Here is a 19194-nt window from a genome sequence, read left to right as displayed (position 1 = left end):
TGTTGGCTCAGAAACACACTCCTGACGGGGCCCTGCGACCTTGTGCCTATTATTCTCGGCAGCTTACGGCAGCCGAACGAAATTATACCATTTGGGAGAGGGAATTGCTGGCCATTAAAGTAGCCTTCGAGACTTGGCGTCACCACCTTGAAGGAGCTCGACATCCAGTGACCGTCCACACAGACCACCGCAATCTGGAGCACCTTCAAACTGCCCGGGCTTTGAATCAACGGCAGATTCGCTGGTCACTATTTTTCTCCCGCTTCAACTTTGTCGTCAGATACCTCCCAGGCTCCCAGAATAAACGGGCAGATGCCCTTTCCAGAAAACCTGAATTTGCTTTAAGGCCAGGAGAGGAAGTACCAGCGCCTATGATTCTAGCCCCAGAAACCATGGCCGCAGCACCGCTCCACGAATCCTTACAGGACCGAATCCGAAGGGCACAGCAAGGAGACCCCCATGTACGACAAATCGTTAAAGATTTGCAGGATCCGGGGCAGAAAAACATGCGGGGTTATGCCCACCAACAGGAGCTGTTAACTTATGAGGGCAGGCTGTATGTACCCCCGGGAGAGTTGCGTGGAGAAGTACTGCGTTTGTCCCATGATGCCCCACCAGCCGGCCATTTTGGACAATATAAAACCCTACATCTCCTGTCCCGGGAATTCTGGTGGCCCCGGATGCAATGTGATGTCTTCCGATATGTGCAGTCCTGTGAGGCGTGCCGAAGAGCCAAGGATGTTCCTGGAAAGCCTGCGGGTCTGTTGCAGCCACTACCCACACCCACAGAACCCTGGGAAACAGCCTCCTTGGACTTCATTACAGATCTACCCCTTTCCCAAGGGCACACATGCATACTGGTCATCGTAGATCTGTTCACTAAATTGGCTCATTTCATACCCTGTCCTGCACTACCCTCGGCCAAAGAGACTGCAAGCTTGTATTTGCAGCACGTATTCCGGCTGCATGGGATTCCCAAGCACCTGATCTCAGATCGTGGAATCCAATTCACTTCCCGATTCTGGCGGGCCTTGCAGACACTCTTAGGGTCCGAGGTACATCTGTCTTCAGCCCATCATCCCCAGTCAGACGGCCAAACAGAAAGGACCAATGCCACATTAGAACAGTACCTGCGTTGCTACATCAGCTACCAACAAGATGACTGGGTAAATCTATTACCCCTGGCAGAATTTGCTTATAATAACGCGGTACATGCCTCAACGAAACAGACACCATTTCTGGCAACGTATGGGCGCCATCCTCGATATTTCCCACAGACCACTCCAACCACACCTGTTCCCTCTGCAAACACCTTTGTTCAGGAGCTACAAGCATTACACCAAATACTCAAAGAACAACTGGACCGTGCCAAAGACACTTATAAAGAAGTTGCTGACAGGAGAAGACAGGCCGGAGTAGTGCTTAAAGTGGGGGATCCAGTGTGGCTATCTACCAGGTATATCCGCAGTCAACGTCCATCAAAGAAGTTGGATGACCGGTTCATTGGACCATATCGAATTCTGGAGCAAATAAACCCTGTCGCATTCCGTCTTGACCTTCCCCGACCCATGCAAATTCACCCTGTTTTCCATCGCTCCCTTCTTACCCCTGTAGCACCCTCGCATCCGCTTCGTACACCTACTACACCTCCCCCTCCAGTAATTGTGGAAGGCCAGGAGGAGTATGAAGTAGCCCAGCTCTTGGATTCTCGTCGACGTCGTGGTCGTCTTCAGTATTTGGTGGAATGGAAGGGATATGGGCCAGAGGACAGGTCATGGGAACCCGTGGAAAACCTTCACGCACCCGACTTGATCCTGCAGTTTCACAGGACCTTCCCTCGGAAACCTGGTCCATCGGAGCCTTCCGGGAGGGGGCCTGAGGGGGGGGGGATGGTGTCGTGAGTCAGCCTGAGAATTACTCTTCAGAGGAAGAGGAGACTGAACTAGCCCTCACTCCCTCTCAAGAGATAACACCGAAACAGCAAGATGGGGCCTCTGAGCCAGAGGATCGGCCGGCTGAAACAAGAGAACAGGGAAGAGAAAGCCTTTCACCTTCAGGGTCTCCTCCACCAGTGGAGAGAAGGAGAGTAAAAGGCAGAATGGCATTGCAGCAAAGGAGAAAGTCAGCCCGGCTTTTGGACAAAAGACGTAAGTTGGCGCAGGAGGAATCAGAGTCTGAAACCGACAGTTGAGCTGAAACACCTGGAGAGTCACGAAGGCAATATAAGCAAGACTGACCGTTAAGTGCCTCGTGGGAGCAAATGTTATTGCATGCTGACTGTCTCTTATCTTGAGAAGCTTCATGTAGGAGTCCGGTTTGCAGTGGTGTTGAACTTGGAAGACAGCCGTGCCTGCAGCCAAGACCTTAAAGGTGAGGAACTTGTATCTGTCTGTGATCTTGTTCCTGTATTGTGTTAAAGAGCTGCCGGCCCCTCCCGGCAAGAGTAAAATACGCGTCAGGTCCTGCTTCCTCCAGCATTGATAAGTTGCTGTGTGGGAAGCAGAGACTCAGACCTGCCTGTACGCAACAGTAAGGCTGCCCACCTAGCCAAGGTAAAAGCCCTCCTATATTTATTTATCTCTAAGTAACGGAGATAGGTTGCTGGTGCAAGGATAAATTTTGAGTGGGGGGGAGCCATAAATAGGGGCACTCTTGCTAGATCTACTTGTCACTCGATATCTTTAACCCTTTGTTGTTATTATTTTACTAATAAGGACCGCACTGTCTGCAGCTTGTTTTCCCGCCTGTTTAAATCTTGATCATCAATTTCTCCTTTTGCCAGTCTTATTTTATGCCAAAAATTCAATGACATTCTTCGCCCCTGGTTCAGAGAAAATCTGTTGTGTATTTCCAAAGTGATGTTTCAAAACTTCCATTTTAAGCGCAAAGTCGCATGCCGGCAAACTGCAACACCTGTTGAGTAGGGTGTCTGAAATTAGGAAGGAATGGTGCTGGCAAATGCAGCAGGTGTCTGATTGGCAAATTTAATCTCCAGGGTGGACCCGCATCTCAAAAATGAAATGGCTGCTTCCAAACTGAGCAGCCTTTCAAAAACCAGTGAGGGGAAAGAGGCAGTGGTTGGTTGGTTTTGGGGAAGAGGAAGGTTGGGTGCCATTGTGTGAATCCTTTTTCTGCCACCGCTGGAGCTGGTGGCCTTAGATGTGTTGGTTTGCTGTGAGCAAAGGGGGCTGATATTGGAGCTAGGTCTGAGGATCTGATTGAGCCAGCAGGAGAGCTGTGTACAAGAAAACGTAGAGCAAGGGCCACTGATAGGAATACCCTATAGCAACTATAGATTCTTACAGCAGGCCTTACGGCCCTGTCCTTCCAGGTGCCTCAGTGGGAAGGCCCTTGACTGGAAGTAGTCAAGGCCGGATATCTTCAGCAGAGTTTGGGGAAAGGTGTCTCCTTACCGTCAAGTGAGCTCTTTGCCTTCTAAAGGCAGCCTCAGCCTCACCACCATTATTGTTCCTGGGATCCAGGGGTGGTTATGCCTGGGCTTGTGCCCCTCTGAAGGCAGGCAGTGCATATCGGAGTGTCTGAATTCAGCAGGGACCAAGGACAGGAGATTTATACTCCATAGCTGCTGCTCTGGTGTCCTTACTGGGGTGTCCCAGTCCTTCTGGCCCTGCATGGACTCTGGTTTTCCTAGTGTGAGACAAAGATGCTGCTGCCACTGTATGCATTTGTGTGATGACAGGAGTGTGGTGTGTGTGAGAGACAAAGAGACAGTTCACATCTATCAAATTGTGTCTTCCAGCCCTTGTCTGGAAATTGGGAGGCGTGGCTCCAGCCTCTCTCCACCTGTGGCAGACACCTGCGCCCTTGCACCCATCTGTGTTTTTTGTGCTCTAACCATTGGCCCTGTAATCCTTTGCCAGGTGTGCCAGTAACCGAGCAGGCGAAACTGGGATGGACGTCACAAGCCGCTGCACTCTTGGAGATCCCAACAAGCTGCCGGAAGGGGTGCCGCAGCCCGCTCGCATGCCTTACATCTCGGACAAGCACCCTCGGCAGACTCTGGAGGTCATCAACCTGCTGCGGAAGCACCGGGAGCTTTGCGATGTGGTGTTGGTTGTGGGGGCCAAGAAGATCTACGCCCACCGGGTGATCCTGTCGGCCTGCAGCCCCTACTTCCGAGCCATGTTCACGGGGGAGCTGGCGGAGAGTCGGCAGACCGAGGTGGTGATCAGAGACATTGACGAAAGGGCCATGGAGTTGCTGATTGATTTTGCGTACACTTCTCAAATCACGGTAGAAGAGGGTAATGTCCAGACCTTACTGCCGGCTGCCTGCCTCCTCCAGCTAGCTGAGATCCAGGAAGCCTGTTGTGAGTTCCTGAAAAGACAGTTGGATCCTTCCAATTGCCTCGGTATCCGGGCCTTTGCCGATACCCACTCATGCCGGGAGCTGCTGAGAATTGCTGACAAGTTCACCCAGCATAACTTTCAAGAGGTGAGTGGCCCTGATCTGCTCACTCTGCAGAGGGAAGTGGTAGGAGTGGACTGAACCACTGTAGAACACAGTTGGGTTTGTTTTTTTTTAAAGGAAATCACTTTTTTGAATGATCTACATGGGAGAGCTATCCGCAAGTATGAAATCAGCACAGCTGGGAGAGGGCTGGGCTAGAAACTTTCTCAGTGTTTTATTTTAATAATTTTCAGGGAGATTATTAAATATGACCAACCATTTAAAAATGGTGTCTCCTATCTGCATTCTCTCTGCCACCTTTTCTGTGCAATTAAGCCACCTCCCCTGTACAAACTTAGCTTTTTTCGAACTCATGAACCTGTGCTTTCTTTGCATTTGTGAAAATAATTAACTGGCTCTGCCCCTGTGCCATAATGTACCATTCTCCTGCATGGGTAGACCTCGCAACAAAGGTTTCTGCTTGTATTTTAGAGAGATCCTGGGAGTGGTAATTCTCTAATTATGGTTCAGCCTGAAGAATGCCTCTGGGGTATGGATTGTCCATGGATTGCTTCTGGCAGTGTGGTTTGATAACTTCAGTTCCGCAGCTCAGCATGAAATCATGCAAACCATGCAGATATTTCATACCGTTAACGAAGCTGAAGACACTTTCCATGTATTTGGATTAGACTGCTATGAGCAGGGCATGCTGCTCCATGTGATGCAGGCCTACAAAGCTTGGGTCCTTCCAAGCCATGTAGGGTAGGCTGCCAGGTGCTTGGCAATCCCAGTATCAGGCAAATGGACCAGAAAAGCAGGACATTTTATCAAACTGGTGTAGGTGCATCTGGTGGACTGCACTTGGCTTTGTGGGTCATAAATATGTGGTTGGTATAATGTTCCAACCAATGCAAAAATAAAACTCGTCTAAATCCTGGAGGGAAAGTTAAGTATAGACATAAAGTGGATTAAAAAAAAAAAACCTAGGGGATTACTTTTTATGCAGAAATAATCCAATGATGACCCAAGCATTATGGAGTTTGAATCTGATCTGTAGTTCTTTGCTATAGATGGTTACATGTGTATCTGAGTTTGATCTGGATGGAAGTCAGTTTCAGGTAGCCAGCTTAAAGTTTACTCAGTCTTCCATCCTTCTGAAGTCAGTAAAATGAGTACCCAGCTTGCTGGGGTGAAGTGTAGACAACTAGGGTAGTCAATGGCAGACAACCCATAAACAATTGTGATGTGACGTCACCCCATGGGTCAGTAATGACCCGGAGTTTGCACAGGGAACTATCTTACCTGCACTCAGCTGCACTGCAAAGAAACCTGAAGAGAAAATGTACTTACGATGGGTACATTGACTTCAAGTGAAGAAGTAACCTGGTTTCTATTCTAGTCTCTTTATAACTCAGTGATCAATTAGCATTAAGAAACATAACACCATTCAGTAATGTTGTGAAGCAGATGTCCTCAAGAAATTGGGTTGACTGTCACGTATCAGCGTACTAGATTAATTCAGCAGCACTGAAGGATATTTTGTTGTGGCCTTAGTTAACAGTTATGAGGTCAGACTGTAGTTACATAACTGCATCGAAGGGAATTGCCTACTCTGCAGCAATTTTGGTTGTATGCAAACCGTACAGGGTCTCAGTTATCTTTTTCTCCACTCCCTTTTTTGAGAAGTTGGCAAGACTGAGCTTGCTTGTCGAGCAGTCAATTGCCTACTTGGTTCTCATGATTTAGGTGGGATCCAGACCTGCACAACTTGAGAGGGGCTGTGGCTCAGTGGTAGAGCATCTGCTTGGCATGCAGAAGGTCCCAGGTTCAATCCCCGGCATCTCCAGTTAAAGGGACCAGGCAAGTAGGTGATGCAAAAGACCTCTACCTGAGTCCCTGGAGAGCCGCTGCCGGTCTGAGTAGATAATACTGACTTTGATGGACCAAGGGTCTGATTCAGTATAAGGCAGCTTCACGTGTTTGTGTGTGACCCACTAAGACAAACCAAGGTCAGATTCTGTTTCCTTGTTCCTTCAGTCCCAGGCAAACAGAAAAAGCCAGTGGTTGATCAAACTGTGGGTCATACACTGTCCAGGCCTTGTGGGGTCTGTCTCTTGGCCTTCCAGGAATTGGCAACCCGCTAGAAGAGCTCCAACTGTTTGCCAACCTTCCGTGGGGGAATTAGGCAGTGTCTGTTCTTCTGTTCCAAGTGTAAAGAAGAGTTTCTCAGGGTTCTCTCATGTGCTCTGAGAAATGTGCTTTCTATCCTGGGCCTAGGGATTATTAACATGTTTGCAAATTGTCAAGGGCTTGTATTTCACAGCCGTTCGGTCCCTGGTGGGTTTTTTTAGGAGTCTCTTGTTTCCTCTGAAGTGCGTTTGCACTCATGCCCCATGTGGGTATATTTAGAGAGAGTGCAAAAGAGAAGGAAGGGAGGGGTGGGAAATCAAACAAGTCCACCTCCTTTGCCCTGAGACACTCTGTCTTCTGCTGCAAACCAAGGCCAGGAAGGCTTTTCAGATTTATCCAACAGCGTTTCGGTAATTTTTATTTGAGGCTCATTATGTTCTTGATTTTGTTTGCATTGCAAGTAACACGGCTTTATTAGCAGGTGCCAGTCTCTGCTCAGGTGTACTCTTCTCCCTCCCACCACTTAGGAATCCTCTTCTTCTCAACTTGGAAAAAGGCAAATGGAAGACTTCAACAGTGCAATCCTAAACAGTCACACCCTTCTAAGTCTGTTAAACTCGGTGGGCTTAGAAGGGTGTAGCTCTGCTCAGGATTGCACTGTAAATCACTTGGAGCATTGCTGTCTTTATCCTCGATGCCCTGTTAGGCTGATTAATCTTTATTTCTGCATTATAGATGGGGAAAACTGAGGCTGCATTAGGGACCTGCTCATTGGAATACTGCTCATAAGCTCATAGGTGGCGAGGATCTGAGATGAAGCCTCCTAAATGTTGAGCGAATCGTTCTGCCTACTGGGCCAGGCCAACTTGTATCTGTATAGTGTGTTGGGAAGTTACCCGGCTTCATGAGGCTTGAACTTGTGTGGTGCATGTGCCACCCTGCCTTTACCGAAGCCTGTGGGAGCGGAGGGCACCCAAGGGCTCTGTGTGGTGCTGCATTTCTCTTCTAAATGCTTCTGATGGCTCTAAAAGCTTTTCCCGCGATCCTGTGTCTCTCACCTCTCTGCCCAGGTAATGGAGAGCGAGGAGTTCATGCTGCTTCCAGCCAACCAGCTTATCGACATCATCTCTAGCGACGAACTGAACGTCCGGAGTGAAGAGCAGGTGTTCAATGCCGTGATGGCGTGGGTCAAATACAGTATTCAGGAGAGGCGACCTCAGCTCCCCCAGGTAGCCATTTTTTACAGGAGCATGTGGATAGAGGTGGCGTTACCAAGACATCCATCTCTTTAGTTAAATATGCACACCGGCACACAGAGTGCTACCTACGTATGTGGTAATTTACACATTAACTTAAAAAAGAGAGCCCCATCTAAGTTACAACAGTGAAGAAACATAACAGAGAGAAGGGGGGGGTATGTTTTTACATGTGGTTGCAGTCATGGAGTGGGGATTAACTCTAGAGGCCTGATATCCTTGAGTAAATTCCAGGAGCCTTCCTGGAATGGTCAGTTTCCCCCCACCCCCAGTCTCAGTGTCTGCTTCCGCCCTTTTGTTTAAAGAGCTACAACAAATGCATGCGGGAAATATTTTCCCACTGTTTTCTTCTGTCCTTGAGGGCAAAGAAGGTTGCTAACCCCGGTTTGGGAAATTTCTGTACTGGGGCGGGGGGAGTTCAGCAAGGATGCAATTGCCATAGAGTTCATGCTGCAAAGCTTCAGTTTTTTCCAGTGGAACTGATCTGTAGTCTGGAGATGGGTTGTAATTCTGGGAGAACTCCAGGCTCCACCTGGAGGTTGGCCAAGCTGCTGCAAAGCATTGGAATGATTTACAAGGCATTGGAATGATTTACATTTTGAAAAAAATGACAAATATTAAATAGCTTTATGTACCCCTAGATTAGGTTAATTCATGCCATCGTATTCCCTATTACTATGTATGGGTGTGAAAGCTGGACATTGAAGAAAGTAGACAGGAAGAAAGTAGTCTCCTTTGAAATGTGGTGTTGGAGGAGAGTGTTACAGATACGGCCGAAAAAGCAAATCAGTGGGTTATAGATCAAATCAAGCTTGAACTGACCCTAGAAGCTAAAATGACTAAACTGAGGCTATCGTATTTTGGTCACATTATGAGAAGGCAAGAGTCACTAGAGAAGACAGTCATGCTAGGAAAAGTTGAGGGCAGCAGGAAAAGAGGAAGACCCAACAAGAGATGGATTGACTCAATAAAGGAAGCCACAGCCCTCAATTTGCAAGACCTGAGTGAGGCTGTCAAAGATAGGACATTTTGGAGGACATTGATTCATAGGGTCGCCATGAGTCGGAAGTGACTTGACGGCACTTAACACACACACACATGCTCCCCTAATGGCAGGTCAGCTGAAGTTGGGGAAGACCATTCCTCTGGGGCTGTGCAGTCATGAAGGCAGTCTTCATTTAGGAGGGGCCTGTCTCGGAACGACTTGTTGCGGGAGGACACGCCAAAATGAAGGGGTGGGGGGAGGAGAGAGAGAAACAAAAGGAGCAATCAGAGAAAGACGAGGCCTAGCTGAATATGTCTTTCCTTCATACCTTCTGCTGTGTGCTCAGCCCTCCTTCTCCCACTCAAGGATGAGAGGGCATTTTTGGTCCAATAAGCTACACTGAGTTTTCTTTGTTGCTTACAAGGTCTTCTGTAAACAAGAAGGTGACAATTGGTTTCCTGGTACAGGTCAAGTATCGCTTATTCAGACTGCTTGGGACCAGAAGTGGTCTGTATTTCTGATCTTTCCATATACTGGAATATTTCAGAATTTTTGCATATACATAATGAGGTATCTTGGGGATGGGACCCAAATTCATTTATGTTTTATATACACTTTATACACATAGTCTGAATGTAATTTTAATCATTTTTAATTATTTTGTGTACATTGAACCATCAGAAAGCAAAAGTGTAACTATCTCACCAGAGTACCTTTATCAGCTGTTAAACAAGAGCAACAACAAACAAACCAAGAACGGCAGGCTTTCAGTCTCTACCTACGATGAAGTGTACATTGTATTTAATTTTTTTTAGGTGAGAGGAATCATTGAAAGCAGGCAGCATGGATCTGCCTGCAATCCGGCTCAAAGGATCCAGTTTTTGGATCAGCCTGGATATGGGATGTCCAGATAAGAAATACTCTACACGTATGCTTTAATATCCAGAATACCCTATGTTACATGTACTGGACTATCTGTAATTCTGCAGTCTGCATTAACTTATTCAGTTCCCACTCAAAAATATTTATGGCTACTGGTATGTCTTTATAAATTTAAGAGATCTTCACTGCAGATTCCCTAATGGAAATCAGATGCTTGTTTTTAAGACATTGTTCTAAGGTAGATAAGGAAGACATTTCTGTACAAATCATCTATATTGCCTGTTCTTCTTAGTCAAAAAGCAAATCAGAATCCAAAAACCGTGGTCTGAACCTTATTTGCAACTCCTTGGCTTTTCCTAACTGGTTTGATAGAGAGTCAGAATTAGTGGACCATGGTTATGATCATCATTCAACTTCCAGAGGCTGCTGTACAATGAATTCATGTAGAAGTTGAGAGCTGAGAGGACAGGAAACTAAACTGGACCGTGGGATTCCTGTTATACGTGTGGGTGTTGAGTGCCAGTAATGCTTTGGCACGATGTCTGAATTGAGTTTGCTGCTTTTTGGTACCTGGTAACCAGATCTACGGCTAAGGTTGAAGGGCTCTCCATAAACAGTGGTTCTTGCCAGGCCTCCTCTGTACCCCAGTTGCACCCCCATGTTCTTCTCACCCGTTCTCTGCTTGCAGGTATTGCAACATGTCCGGCTGCCTCTGCTCAGTCCAAAGTTCCTGGTGGGCACAGTTGGCTCAGATCCACTCATTAAAAGCGATGAAGAATGCAGGTAGGTTGCCCTTGGCAGAGAGGAGCCCATTAGGAGTTTTTGGGGTTTTTTTAAGCTAGGGGGAGTGAAATCTTCTGGAAACCTTCCTTCAGAATATGGACTGTTTTTCTGTGTCTCATTACCCTGTTCTGAAGATCAAGATATGTTTGCTGACCAATGGGAGGGGGGCTATGTAAATGGCCCTAATAGTTTAGAAGCTACTGTGGGAGTATATGGGGGGAATAGATATGGCAATATCATCTTCCATTGGTGAAAGCAAATGTATGTGCATCTTACCTACATGCATAAATTGGTTGATCCAGAGAAAATATCACCTTAAGTTAGTGGCCAACACAGCAAGAGCTGTCTACACCCAGTGATTCCCAAAGTGGGCAGTACCTAGGGGGGCCCTAAGAGGCTAGAGGGCAGCAGGGGGCACTAGAGGTGGGCCCTTTCAACTGTGTTGTTCACTAATTTATAATAGATCAAACTATGTCACCATGCTGGCAAATTTGGTAGAAACTATCAGATTTTTTTCCAGACTTTGAAGAGCTGGTACTACTGGATCAAATCCATCAGTTTTGTTGAATAAATTTCAACTAAAAAGTTTTTATTTGATTTTGAATAGATGTGCAATTAATAGTTGCTGTTTTGAAATTTTACTGTTGTTATCTTTAGTGAGTCATGCAAACCCCTATTTTGAATAATGCTTTTTATAGGATAGGCAGGGGGCGCTGGGGTTGAGACTGTGGAACCAAGGGGGCGGTGGCTCGGAAAGTTTTGGAATCACTGGTCTATGCTAGTGACTCTGGAGTAGATGTATATATCTTCCATATTTTCCATTTCCAAGCACAATCTTATTTCAAATGCTGGACACATTCTTTCATTTGCATTTCATTCAGACAAGTTGACCAGTTAGCATTTTTAACGTGTTGTGACTAGAATCATAGAGTTGGAAGGGACCACCAGGGCCATCAAGTCCAACCCCCTGCACAATGCAGGAAATTCACAACTACCTCCCCCCTCCACACCCCTAGTGACCAGAAGATGGCCAAGATGCCCTCCCTCTCATCATCTGCCTAAGGTCACAGAATCAGCATTGCTTATAGCTTGGAATAATCTTATAGCTACTACTAATAGCTTAGAATAATCTTGGTCTCTGGCTTTTTCTAAGAAAGCTGAGATATTAGGAGCATGTCAATTGACTGGTGAAAAGCTTGGCAGAATTTAGAAAGGGATGTCTGTGAATTGTCCTCCCCACAGCACATTGTTTCCAAATTAAAAATTGCTACTTTTTCGGTTCAATCCTAAACAGTTGCTCTCTTATTAGCCTTTAGTGGACTAAGAAGGGTGTAACTGCTTACGAGTGCACAGTTAATCGGAGTGTTTGGAATATATAGGGGGAGCACTTTGAATGGTATATTGCATGTGGCTATTTGTAGTTGATTTGGGTTTTAATTGAAGAATAGGGCTATTGGCACTTGGAGTGATAGTAATTTTGTGAAGATAAATGGATGACACAGCTATCCTGTGCAGGGACCTAGTGGATGAAGCCAAGAACTATCTGCTATTGCCCCAAGAGCGGCCACTGATGCAGGGTCCAAGAACTCGTCCACGCAAACCCATCCGCTGCGGAGAAGTGCTCTTTGCAGGTATGTGCATGCGACCATAGGCTTGGTAATCTAGAGAAGGGACTTCGGCAAGAGCATTTGTTTGCCAGTAGAGTACCATGTACAACAAGATGTCAGTTTTAGACCACAGGGTCTCCATCTTGGTTACAATTGGCTTCCCTAATTGGGGGGGGGATCTGGCCCTCTTTGCCACAGTTAAATTTAAATGTAGACTATTCTCTCATAGATATGTTAAATGGATAGAGGGAGAAGGCGCTGTTACACAAGTCTGTGGTATGATGTCAAAATCCCAAAGAAAACAAAAACAACTCTTAACAAACGGAGAGCCACTTTGCAGTTCTCCAGTGTCCAGTTAGTGAAACAAGTCATTGCAACCGTGTTGTGATCGATGTTGATGGGAAGCAAACATAACGACTGCCTTGTTGGATCAGGTCAAGGTGTATCTCATCCAGCAGGCTGTCTTCAGCAGGCAACTGTCTTTGGGAGGCTCCATGAAAGAGCAGGATGTGCTGCCCATACCCTTTCCTTTTATTTCAAGCTCATCTGACCAAAGATCTTGAGTGCAACATACATAGCTGCCTGTACCCTATTTGCTCCCTGCAATTCAGCAACCCAAGACTGCAGCGAAAAGAGAAAGATCAGCATAACTGACGAGTGCTAACCACCCGTCCATGTCATGCCTCTTGAGATTGGAAGCTGCTTTTGAACGTCTTGGTTAGGTCTTTCCCTGCTCTGTTACTTGAGCCCCTTTTAAACTGGGAGTGCCAGAGTGCTGGGACCTGCGATTTTCTGCCTGCAAAGTACATGTTCTACCACTGGCCTGTGGTCCCTTCTCTATAAACTAGGCCCAAGTTATGCTGTTTCAACCACAGCTGTGTGAAGGGGTGGCATGTATTGACAAATACCTGAATAAGGCGTTGGGAACACAACCCTCATTGGCTGCATAGCTGCTCCTGTAGTTTCTAGGAGTTGTGTCCTGCACGGATTTCCTGACCTTGACAGAAAGTAATTTGTGTTATGTAGGTATGTTTTTTCCAGGTTTTAATTTGGAACCCCACCCCTTCTAAACTTTGCCACCTTCCCCCCACTCCCCAAACACATTAGCAGTCACCAGCTTGCCTCCAGTGAGCGTGGATAGATCCTTGCTTGTGCATAAAGGTTTATGAATTGAGGCACTAATCCAACACTAGCATTTAGAAGAAGGGGGGAGAAAAAGGGAACATATGTGACCTCTTTCCAAAGCCCCACACCCTACGGAAACATTATTAGGACAGCACAGCAGCTCTTCTTGCGTCAGGTTGGAGTGTGGGATAGCGGAGAAGCAGTACTTCCATAAAGCCAGTATTTATTTATTGGATTAGATATCATGGATCCACCTCACTTTCAGTGGCTCTTTTGTCTGACACAAAGAGCCTTTCCCTGATGCGAGAGGCCAAATATGCAACATGGTTTAGTGGTTAGACTAGGATCTGGGAGAGACAGGTTCAAATCCCCACTCTGCTCGCTGCGTGACCCTTGGGCCAGTCACATACACTCAGCCTAGCGTGCCTCACAGGGTTGTTGTGAGGATAAAATGGAGGGGAGGAGAAGGAGGTAAGCCACTTTGGTCACCATTGGGGGAGGAAAGCAAGGTACAGCTAGCTAAATGAAGTCCATGGGACCCAGCCCAGTCTTTATTTTTTATTATGAATAATTCAGGGTCCTCTTTCAGGACACATTCAACCTACCCACACTTTGGCTGGCAAAAGGAGGAATGCCCAGCCAGGTTTAGTGCTCCCTGTGTTTCTTTCACCCTTCCATAGCTGGAAAACCACTAGAGTAAGCTTTCTTATTTCTGGGGCAGAAGGTAGACTAGAAGAAAACCATTGGATGTATGTGGGGTTTCTGACTTTTGTTTCTCTCTGACCTTATTTATTTAAAAATGACATTGCACCTGTCCACCAATTGGTTTCCAACTTGACTTCCACAGTGGGTGGCTGGTGCAGCGGGGATGCAATTTCCAGTGTTGAGCGTTACGACCCTCAAACCAACGAGTGGCGGATGGTGGCTTCCATGAGCAAACGGCGGTGCGGCGTTGGCGTCAGCGTCTTGGATGACCTTCTGTATGCAGTGGGGGGTCACGATGGTTCCTCCTATCTCAACAGTGTAGAACGGTGAGTCGTTGCGAGACAAAACTGTGGGCTTCCTGATGCTTATCTGCTTGCTGTAATAAATAGCAACCAATATCTTGTGCGTCCAGCTCTGTGTCTGGGTGCACAAGAGATGTCTATGTAGATTTGGTAAGTACCCAGGTGAGTCTCCTTCTGGACAGACAGCGTCCTGGCAGCAGTTAGCTGTCCTCTAGAACAGAAATGTAAATCTGGAAGTTTTGAAGCCTGTTTTTGTTACCTTTTCCAGGAGAAAGTTGAAATTGGGGGCTGTTAAGTAGTAAACTACTGAGAGTAGTTTACTACTTAACAGCCGCTTTGAAGATAACACCGAAAGTTATAATCAAGTTACGCCTAAATGCTCATTTGCATACAGGTGCTTTTTTTTTTTGCACTGGAACTGGACATTTGGGGGGAGGGTGGGGGATTGAAAAATATGCTGCACTTCTTTGTGTAAGATATAAACTTTCTTTACTGCTTTAGGAGCATAAATGTTTTGTATAATTTTAATATAACAAAATTGTATGGTTTGGTGTATTTATTACATTTAGAAGGTCAAGTTCCTTAACTTTATTCAAACAATAATGCAGTTATACCCAGTCCGAGGCCTAACATCGTGGTGGTAGGGCAAAAGAACTTGGCCTGTGCCATATCACGTTGGTGAGTGTCTCGTTTAAACTGGGCCCTCAGGCGCTACATGTGCACTATAGAGCCATAGCCCAGGCAGGTGATGCATCGGTGGGCTGATATTGCACAGATCATAACATACCAAGGTGAGGGAGTTACATATAACAAAGGAAAATCCTTGTTCACAAGTATCTAAATGTATCTTTTACTTATAATAAACTTTTTCTTCATGCTACAGACAGCATTTCATCAGGTAAAGTAGAAAAGGCATGCATCATACTGCCATATATTGTACACAAACCAGGCAGTACTTCAACAGGTGTAGAATAGCATAATTGCTGACTACACAGAATTGCAGATGTCCATTCTTGCAAAGTTTATAATAAGTAAAAGATACATTTAGATACTTGTGAACAAGGGTTTTCCTTTGTTTTATATATAACTGCTAATCTTGGTACGCTATGCTATTTGTTTGCATTACCATCTGTATTGTAGCATAAGTGGTATATTTAGGAGTAGTAATATTGCATGTGTATCAGTTGCCCACATAGTGGTCCACTTTAAACGAGATCCCAGACATGTGCAGTGCTGCACCCAGTAACTTCTTTTCTGCCACAGGTGTCCTGTTTAAATTGGGCCTGTGAGGTAGAGCAGCAGACCGCACCCTTAGGATATTTGCTTGTGCCGGTTGAGATAACAGGGATCTTTCTGAAACACTAATTTCCTTTATTATACAAACCCTGTCGATGCATTCTGTAAAAGGTTCCTATGTGTACGTTCTGTATTATTCAGAAACAGAGCAAAGATTTCTAACATCTGGTCTCCAGAGGGGACAGTGGTGTTGATGCACTCCACACAAGCAACTGTCAGTCTTTCAGACACCTTCTAGCTCTTTACCAGACAAACTGTATCTGTCTCCTGCCTAACAGATCTCAATATTACGAACTATCAGTAACTCTGGATGTTGAAATGATCTGCTCTGTAACGTTGCCATGCATAGCAGCTGCATTCAGCTGCCACAAACAGAATCAGAAATGGCTTGCAAATCAAAGCCTGTTAGCAAAGCTGGAGAACTCGAGAGAGGAGTAGAACAAAGATCTGACAAGTGTGTCGCCCTTTCCAGATACGACCCAAAGACGAATCAGTGGAGCAGCGATGTGGCACCCACCAGCACCTGCAGGACCAGTGTCGGGGTGGCAGTTCTTGGTGGCTACCTGTATGCCGTGGGTGGCCAGGATGGTGTCTCCTGCCTCAATATCGTTGAAAGGTATTATTTTTATTTAGGGAGGAAAGACCCAGATGTAACTTACTCAAGTGATTTCAGAAGGAGATGGCATTTTGGGTGAACTTTTCATTGAGATGCTCTTGGTGTCTTGCTTCAGGTATGACCCGAAAGAGAACAAATGGACTCGAGTGGCTTCCATGAGTACCAGGCGCCTTGGGGTGGCTGTGGCTGTACTGGGGGGCTTCCTTTATGCTGTCGGGGGCTCTGATGGGACATCTCCTCTGAACACAGGTATCTCCCATATAGGAGCGATCTCTTTCTATGCGTCTGCTGTCACCTGGATGTCCATCAGAATATAGTGAAGATGTTTGATGTGACTTATTTGAGGAAGATGTTGCTCAGAAAACAAATAGTGGTTTGATAGACAGCAGTACGGTCTAGCTCTGCGTTTTTTTATACCGAGTTCTCTTGCTTCATTAGTTGTGTATTAGATAGATCCCTGGACTTCCATCTGCCTGGTAAGCTGAATGAGCTGGAGGGAGGGAGGGACCTGTAGTCTTTTGTTCATGGAGAGAATAGATCTCTCAATTGCTATTTGTCATGTTAGCCAGGTTGAACCTCCAGGTTAAACGGCGACGTGCATCTTAATGTCAGTTGCTGGAGAACGTACATTAGACTAGATCCTGCTTATCCCCTCCCAGCAGTGAACACATTAAGCTTCCTTATACTGAATCAGACCCTTGGTCCATCAAAGTCAGTATTATCTACTCAGACCGGCAGCAGCTCTCCAGGGTCTTAGGTAGAGGTCTTTAACTACAAAAAAGTGTAGAAAAGCACTACAGCTAGCAGAACAAATCCATGGTACGACAGGGAGAGGGGCATTGCCTTCATCTTCTACCGATGAGCTTTCTGGAAGCATCTAGACTGATTTTGGCTAGAAAACCAAATTCTGAACAAGGTGGACCATTGGTCTAGTCCCGCAGGGCTGCTGTTGTAGTCTTATTGAAGGAAAGACATAGGAATGAGCAAATATTTGCTTCAGCCATTGGCAGTTCGTTTGGATTTCATTGTTCTTTTGTCCTTGACTTAAAAAACCCAGCAACCCTGATTAATCTATGGCTTATGGTTTCTGCACAGTGGAGCGCTACAACCCCCAGGAGAACCGTTGGCACACAATAGCCCCCATGGGTACCCGGCGTAAGCATCTAGGTTGTGCGGTATACCAAGACATGATATATGCTGTTGGAGGTAGAGACGATACTACGGAACTCAGCAGTGCAGAGCGATACAACCCCAGGACCAACCAGTGGTCACCTGTGGTGGCCATGACATCACGCCGTAGTGGGGTAAGCTTTGTTTGATTTAGCTACTGTTGCTGCGAAATTTTAACTATATAGACCAGTGGTTCCCAACCTGTGGGTCGCGACCTCCTGTTTTCTGGGGGGTTGCCGAGCCCTTGTACAAGCCGCCGAGGCCTGGGAAACCCCCCCCCCCGGCTCCCAGGGCTCGGCAGCCACCCGCACCTGGTCCAGAGCCCCTGGCGGCGGCTCGGGTGTCACCGCCTTCCCCCCCCGGAGAGCGGCGCTGCGTTCCCCTGCCTGGGCTCCGCGGAGCCGTCAGGGCGCTTCTCGGCTCAGCCACCCTCCCATGCGCCTGGCCGCGAGCATGCCCCCTCCCCTCCCTCCCTGGGCTTGGTGTGAGTCAGCCCACGGGGCGCCGGAGGAATGGGAGGCTTCTCTTCAACCACACCTTGGAAATCTCCGCCGGAGAGAGTTTTTTTTGGCGCTGAGGAGGAGGCTTCCTGTGCGCAAACGCCACAGGGAAACGAAGCTTCCCCTGCTGCTCTGCGCGCTGCCTCCTCTCCCCACCCAGCAGCTGCCGCGGCTCCTTACGCCCGGGCTTGACTGTGCTCTGAGGGGGACAAGCCCGGCGTTTGCACCGCCTCCCTTGCTAGAGTTGGCAAACCATTACCCCCCCTTCCCCAGCAGCTGTTACGCTGGCCGGCTCCAAAGCTGCTTGGAAAGCCAAGCCGGGCAGCGAGCCTTACAGGTGGGAGGGGGCGGGAGGGCGCGCCCGGCTCTGCCACGTTCGCCCTGACGCTGCCCCAGACTCATCTCGGGAAACGGCGCCGCTCCTTCTGCTTCCCCCCTCCTCTGCTCCTCCGTCTTGGGCCTTTTGTGCCGGGGAGGTTGCGCCTGGGATTTGCCGCTCTCTGGATGCACGTTTTCCCCATCCGGATTCTCAAAACTCAACAATCAGCCCCCGCGCAGAGTTTTGAGAATTCGGATAGGGGAAACGCGCATCTATAGAGTGGCAAATCCAAAAGGCAAAACCTCCCAGGCGTAAGTGGCCTCACATTATGTATTCCCAGTGATATATTAAGTCTTGCCAGTAAGACTCTTCCAGCTCCTCTGCAAGCGGTACTTAATTATCTGATCAAAATTGTGACTCAGTTCTGGTGTGCTATGTATCAATCATCCAAATGTCACCAATGCTCACCTTTCGAGTTTTAATTCCATTTGCCTCTACATATCTCTGCGAGAGTGGATTTTCAATGCTTCTTCATATCAAAACAAAGGCAAGAAACAGACTAAATGTTGAGGATGACATGAGGTTGGCTTTAACAAACACTCAGCCACGAATTTTGAAGCTGGTTACCCAGCTTCAAAATAATTAATTAATTAATTAATGAAATTAGTTAATTAAATATTACGTTGGAATTATATTCTGAAAAATCTATTTTTAATGTGTTTTCTTTATCCTATTGAAAATGTCATTTTATGGCTTTATGCAAATGTGGCGGGGGTCGCAGGTTACTTGGCAATTGTAAAAGGGGGTCGAAAAAGGTTGGGAACCACTGATATAGACCATAACACATGTGAGGAAAGCTGGTGTGATTGTGAGTTGTGGATAAAGAGACCCGTATGGCAATGGATGACACCTGAGTTCTTGGCATCCGGGAAAGAGGAAATGTAGCCAGCAGAGCTATGATTTTTGATATCCCAAGTTTGTGTTTTCTTTCCATTTGAAACTCTCAGGTGGCAAGAAACTCAAAAGCACAACGCTACACCTGTAGGCATTGCAAGTAGTAGTGAATGTGGCATTTCTCATGTTCAGGGTGCTCAGATACTACAGTAAC

General features: G+C 46.8%; 1 protein-coding gene across 1 annotated transcript in view; it reads left to right on the top strand.

Annotated features, from left to right (window-relative positions):
- KLHL20 (kelch like family member 20) overlaps positions 1-19194 on the top strand; it is a 36593-nt gene that overhangs the window by 8671 nt on the left and 8728 nt on the right. The window contains exons 2-9 of the mRNA XM_056845678.1: positions 3882-4455; positions 7611-7769; positions 10352-10446; positions 11962-12077; positions 14026-14209; positions 15954-16097; positions 16213-16346; positions 17193-17401. Of these exons, the coding sequence (XP_056701656.1) occupies positions 3882-4455; positions 7611-7769; positions 10352-10446; positions 11962-12077; positions 14026-14209; positions 15954-16097; positions 16213-16346; positions 17193-17401 (1615 nt within the window). The remainder of the gene's footprint in view (positions 1-3881; positions 4456-7610; positions 7770-10351; positions 10447-11961; positions 12078-14025; positions 14210-15953; positions 16098-16212; positions 16347-17192; positions 17402-19194) is intronic.

This window comes from Euleptes europaea, chromosome 2 (genome assembly GCF_029931775.1).
Source record: "Euleptes europaea isolate rEulEur1 chromosome 2, rEulEur1.hap1, whole genome shotgun sequence".
Taxonomy (NCBI): Eukaryota; Metazoa; Chordata; class Lepidosauria; order Squamata; family Sphaerodactylidae; genus Euleptes; species Euleptes europaea.
This window is presented reverse-complemented; position numbering and strand designations above follow the sequence as displayed.